The sequence below is a fragment of the Chelmon rostratus genome, chromosome 18, assembly GCF_017976325.1.
Source record: "Chelmon rostratus isolate fCheRos1 chromosome 18, fCheRos1.pri, whole genome shotgun sequence".
Taxonomy (NCBI): domain Eukaryota; kingdom Metazoa; phylum Chordata; class Actinopteri; order Chaetodontiformes; family Chaetodontidae; genus Chelmon; species Chelmon rostratus.
In genome coordinates, this window is record NC_055675.1 from 22,043,677 (window position 1) to 22,049,148 (window position 5,472).

The window sequence follows — 5,472 nt, forward strand, 5'->3', positions numbered from 1 at the left end:
ACAACTGAATGGTTCACCAGGTGAGGCAAAAGGTCAGTTCATCTTTAAAATTACAGAGCTGAAGTGTATGTGAGGACATCCTCTGGGTGAATGAAACTGTCACTAGAACTTGAACTCAGGAAGGCTCATAGACCATAAAGTGTGACTGACATTTACATTTCATGACAATGATTGACAGATGCCAATTACCCCCTCAACAAACTCAATCATCGATCAGAAAAAATGGTCTTTGTCTTATTCTTTAATGCAGTAATTGTTTGATTTAATGTCCAAATAACGGAACTACATCTTTGCAATCAAGTGTGCTAAGAAAGGGTTAGCTTCATCATAATGTTTGGCAGTTGGATCATCCATATTGACTGAACAGATTGCAGTTTTGATGGACTTTAGGCCTCTGTCATTGGGGATGCCATGTAGACAGAACACATGACTAATTAATGTGCTCTCTCTCTCTGGCCAGCAACATGTTTCAAACAAGTTGGGACAGGAGCAACAAAAGAGTGAGAAAGTTGCAGAAAGCTCCAAAAACAACTGTTTGGATCATTCCACAGGTAAACATTGGTAACAAGTGACAGTATCATGATTCAGTATGAAAGGGGCATTCTCGAAAAGTTCAGTTATTTACTGAGGATACACTGCATAGTGTCACAGTTTAAACATTATTATTGATCTGTTGTCTGTAGCAGGACCAGATAATGAATAACAAGTGTAACTCCCATGCTAAAATTAAATGTTTGAGTTGAGTCTGTTCTGGGGCAGATATCTTGATTCTGAAACCTCTTTAAAAGTAACTCAACAATCTCCGCTCTTGCATTCTGACATAATCCTAAATGGCTCATCTACAGTCCAATACTGCTAAATGTATGAGCTAATAATTGTTCTAGAATTACCAAAATGAATGTGTTAACATGATTTAGCTGACAGGGTACAAGGCGTAGATGAAACGTTCATGGACTAGCCACTACAGATGGCTGCCTCTGTGTGGTACCTACAGCTCCTTCATCATGGAAGAGTTTATGAGGAACATGAGAAACATGAAGATAGATGATTCACTTTATGAGTGATGTTGATCTCCTATTTACATCTCTAAAGGCAGGATATTCAGAGCGAACAGTGGATGGAGAGAATACCATGTGACTGGTCGTATCTGCATTTAAGACAAGACAATGATAAGGAAAAGATAGCTGTTAAGGGAAAGTTTATAAGATCATTGATGCTGAACATTCAGTGCTGTTATACTACACTGGGATATGACACTGTAGAAATTAGAATCTACTCTCTAATATATGCCGTAGTCTCTAGTATAGTCTATTTAGTCAAATTTCATTTTATTTGTATAATATGTACATACATATAGTCTACTTTTGATTTTGTCTTGTTTTTGTTGTTGCTATTTTTCTTCCCGCTGCTATCACATGCTGCTGTAATGGCCAAATTTCACTGGATGGGGATGTATAAAGTCTTATCTTATCTTATCTTATCTTCTCTTGTATACAGCTGAGTGGGCCAAGGAGCATTTCCAAGCCTGACTGCTCACATACAGGAAACAGCACACAGTTTATGAGATGAAGGGTTGAGTGTGAGGCCCACACGTGGACTCAGATCCATTTCATCCTCTGAAACTCCAGGTGGAGGAGTGAAGCGAAAGTGTTGCATGAGGGTGGTGAAGAAGATGAAGAGCTCCATCCTGGCCAGACTCTCTCCGAGACAAACTCTGCGACCTGTGAGAGAAAACAAAGCAAACTGTTCATGACATCTGCAAGTAAGTGAACTACAAGAAGTGATGGCAACATTCACCAACCTGCAGAAAAAGGCATGAAGGCATCTCGCTTGACAAACTTTCCATCTTTGTCCAGGAAGTGGGCAGGATAAAAGCTGTGTGGCTTCTCCCACTCACTCTCATCATACAGAACAGATGTCAAGAGAGGATACACTGCGGTCCCCTGTTGACAATACAGAAAGAGGAAAGTTTTGTTTGTTTCAAACTACAACTGTGGGTTTGACTTCCACACTCTGCAGCTGGATACTGGACTTCCTCACAAACAGACCCCAGGCAGTTCGGATTGGTGGTCACACTCCCTCCACTCTAGTGCTCAACACGAGGGACTCAACCTGTTCATGCTGCACACCCATGACTGCAACCCCCAACCTGGAGAGAACTCTGCTCTGAAGTCTGTTGACAACACCATCGGACGGATTTCAAACAACGATGAGAATTCATATCAGGAGGAAATCAACAGTCTTGCAGTGTGGTGCACAGAGAACAACCAACTGCTCAATCTCAACAAACCAACCAGCTGATTGTTGATTTCAGAAAAAAAGAGGCAAAGACACACAGCCCTGTCTACAGCAGTGGAGCTGAGGTAGAGCAGGTGGAGCAATTTTAGGCTGCTGGGAATCAGCATCACAGAGAAGCTGTCATGGACATCACACATCTCCACCACAGAAATGACTGTAAATTCTTGAGGAAAATTAATGAGTTAAAATCGCTGTGCCAAGTTCTTGTTGACTTTTAAAGAGGAGCAACAGAAAGCATCCTGACAAATTGAAATGGGATCTGCCGACCCAGGACAGGGGGGCTCTGCAGCAGGCTAGCAAAACCTTCCAGAACATCACTGATCTGCAAAGCGTCATATCTGTGAGGTGAGGTGTCTGCACAGATATCCAAGGAAACTCCATCATAATTTCAATATGTAATTTCATTTATTGAGTTTGACCAATTTATTCTTCCTAGTCAGGTCAGGTCTACATATGAGGTGTTTTGTTCAGCCTTACCTTCTTAATAAAGTGGCCCTGGAAGGTGATGTCTTTGCTTGTTTTGTGAGGAAGTGCCATGGGAACGATGCTGGCCAGTCTCTGTGTCTCATGGATGACAGCGTCAATGAAGGACATGTTCTTCCTGTCCTCGAGACGAACCTGACGACTTCCTATCACCCTGCTCAGCTCCTCCTGGACCTGGTCTGGGACACGAATAGTTTTTCCTTTTCGTGAAGATGATTTTATGTTGATGAAGCACATATTGTTGGACTTTTGGGGGTCTTCAGCTCCTTACCCTGTATTTTTGGATACTTGGCCATAAGCAGAAGTGCCCATCTCAGTGTAGTTGCTGTTGTGTCAGTGCCGGCAGCAAAGAGATTCAAAACTGTCATCATAAGGTTGTCATTGTGGAAGTGACTGTTGATCCCAGATTTCTGCATTAAAAGATGAATCAGAATCTGAACTTTGATATGTTGCATTGTTCAACGAGTAGGAGTACTGGCAAGCACATCTCCGAGCTCCCCAGCAACCACGCTAGCACACAAGCTAGCAGATAAAAGTGCTTGTGTTTCCTTCCTCCAGACACCCCCCCCCCCCCCCAACAGTGCTGAAGAGAGATGAAGAGTGTTATCAGTACATTATCATGCTGTTTGTGTGTGCAGGGAGTAAGCTGGAATGAATGGGCAGCCATCCAGAAACATGATGTTCTCCTAACAGTTCCATGCTTTCCAGCCTGTTAAGTCAACTGTAAAGACATGAGGCCTTTTCTGAAAAGATGCTGAATTACTTAATAATGCTGTGCACCACACATATATTTTATTTTTTCAACCTCCAGATCTTGCATTCGGACCAAAAAGGCATCCACAAGGCCTCTGCACATCTGGGGATTGAGGGTCTCCTTCAAATGGCTGAAAAGTCGTGAGTTCTGTTTCTTGCTTGTAGAAACCGCTGTCATGATTTCCTTCTTGGTATTAATCCATCCACCGGTCCATGGGAACACGTTATAGATCTGTTACAAAAAGAAATTATACAGCATATAAATATATCAGCATGTGGAATGACAAAGTTTTATCAGGTACGTGAAAAATGAAAATTTCTTCTAGTCAGTTCCACATTTTTTGCATTCTGTTTATTAACTTCGCAATGCTGAAAGTCTCAACTTAACAAACATATGAGATGATACCTGTATTGATGGAGAGGCCAAAAGTTGAATATTTCTGTTTGTTAGATCAACAAGGGACGTAAACTCTGGGTCATCATATTCAAATCTGCTCCCATATACAATGGAGCAGATAATATTAGAGACTGCACGGTTCATTGGTTGAGTCGTATCAAAAGCTTCTCCTGCAACAAGGAAAGCAGGAAGAAAAATCACCTGGATTTACAATCCTTTTTAAACCGTACTTCTCATGTGATTGGTTATAACGAAGCACTTACCTTTAAATTTCTTGAACACTTCAATGAGGTAGTCACATTCCTCAATGATTTTGTCTTCACACACCTTCTTGCCCATCCCAAAATCTCTCAGGTTTGTCAAGGCAAAGCGTCTCATCTCCTTCCATGAATCTCCATTGGACCATAAAACCCCTGAGATTGAGCATTTCAACAAAATATTTTAAGTAATTAGCTGATTATGAGCAGGAGTTGTAAACATGAGAAGGATCACGACTTGAGAAAAGCTCAGTTTTTTTGTTTTTCATTACCATGGCCTTGACTATTGTCTTCCATTATTTGTGTTGGATCTCTGTCTCCAAACTCTTCAGCATGATTGACCAGAGCCTCTTTCACTGTCTTGTGTCCAGCCAGGACCACCACTTTTTTGGGTCCAAAATAGACGGTGAACACTGATCCATATTTCTTGGAAAGCTATGAACAGGTACATAATGACTTGACATTTTTCACTTATATAAGACACACACACAAAACAACAAACTACAGGAAAGCAACCTCACCTCCAGTAATGTCTTGTAGGGTCTCGCAAGGTCAAGCTGCAGCAGGTTCCCGAGCAGAGGAAGTGGTTTTGGCCCTGGAGGATCTTTTCTATCCTCCTGGAGGCTGAAGCTGAATGAGGAGACAAGGTAGATGAGCAGGAGGACCACAAGAGCCCCCAGGAAGGAGACAGAGATGGAGGACTGGAGAAAAAGATCTAATATCGCCATGACTTTAAAAGAAAATGTGGTCTGTTCCCTGTCCTGCTCCCTTTGGCTCTGTGACTGGTTGAATAGGGCGAGGTGCCCTTTATACCTGCAAATGAGGGAAGAGTTCACCACAAATAATAGCAAACCACTTCTGGCACATTGTAAACATTCCTAAGTCTTAATGTTAAATGCATGTGATCTGAAGTGGAGAGTAACTGAAGTCTGTACAGAGGTAAAACAAATAAATTAGACAACGGTCTTTCTGGAAAAGTAACTCTGACCCATTTATCTTATATAATCCTTCCAGAGCTGTGCAGTTGAGAAGGTGAGTTTTTTACTTCAGTCTGCTCACTACAAGCTGTTGCAGTACAGGACAAACATGTCTGCTACGAGAAGATTTTCATATGTATTGATTTATAATTAATAATGAGCTCTGAATGTATCTGTGGCTTGTGTAGTCATGGTAATATTGTGTTAAAGCAAGATTCCTACAAAAAAGCAGCCCCTATGCTAGCAAAGTGGTTTGGGCCAGAAGGTTACACTATGGCGAGATGAAAGGGGTGAGAGATATATGGTG

General features: G+C 41.7%; 1 protein-coding gene across 1 annotated transcript; it reads right to left on the reverse strand.

Annotated features, from left to right (window-relative positions):
• Positions 1–1,533: 1,533 nt before the first annotated feature.
• On the reverse strand, positions 1,534–4,916 carry LOC121621639 (cytochrome P450 2K1-like). Its single transcript, XM_041958172.1, has 9 exons — positions 4,710–4,916; positions 4,461–4,623; positions 4,195–4,344; positions 3,941–4,101; positions 3,587–3,766; positions 3,053–3,191; positions 2,776–2,960; positions 1,802–1,943; positions 1,534–1,721 (listed from the first exon to the last, which is right to left on the reverse strand). Exons 1-9 carry the CDS (start codon positions 4,914–4,916, stop codon positions 1,534–1,536), a joined length of 1,515 nt encoding a protein of 504 aa, XP_041814106.1.
• Between the last annotated feature and the right edge of the window lie 556 nt (positions 4,917–5,472).

What these genes read in the sequence shown, in the direction of transcription:
- LOC121621639 (XM_041958172.1), bottom strand. Translation starts at nt 4,916, where the DNA reads ATGGCGATATTAGATCTTTTTCTCCAGTCCTCCATCTCTGTCTCCTTC. An exon ending in CCTACAAGACATTACTGGAG is followed by an intron (nt 4,624 to 4,709) that starts GTGAGGTTGCTT and finishes ACCTGTTCATAG; the next exon opens with CTTTCCAAGAAATATGGATC. An exon ending in AGGGCCACTTTATTAAGAAG is followed by an intron (nt 1,944 to 2,775) that starts GTAAGGCTGAAC and finishes TATTGTCAACAG; the next exon opens with GGGACCGCAGTGTATCCTCT.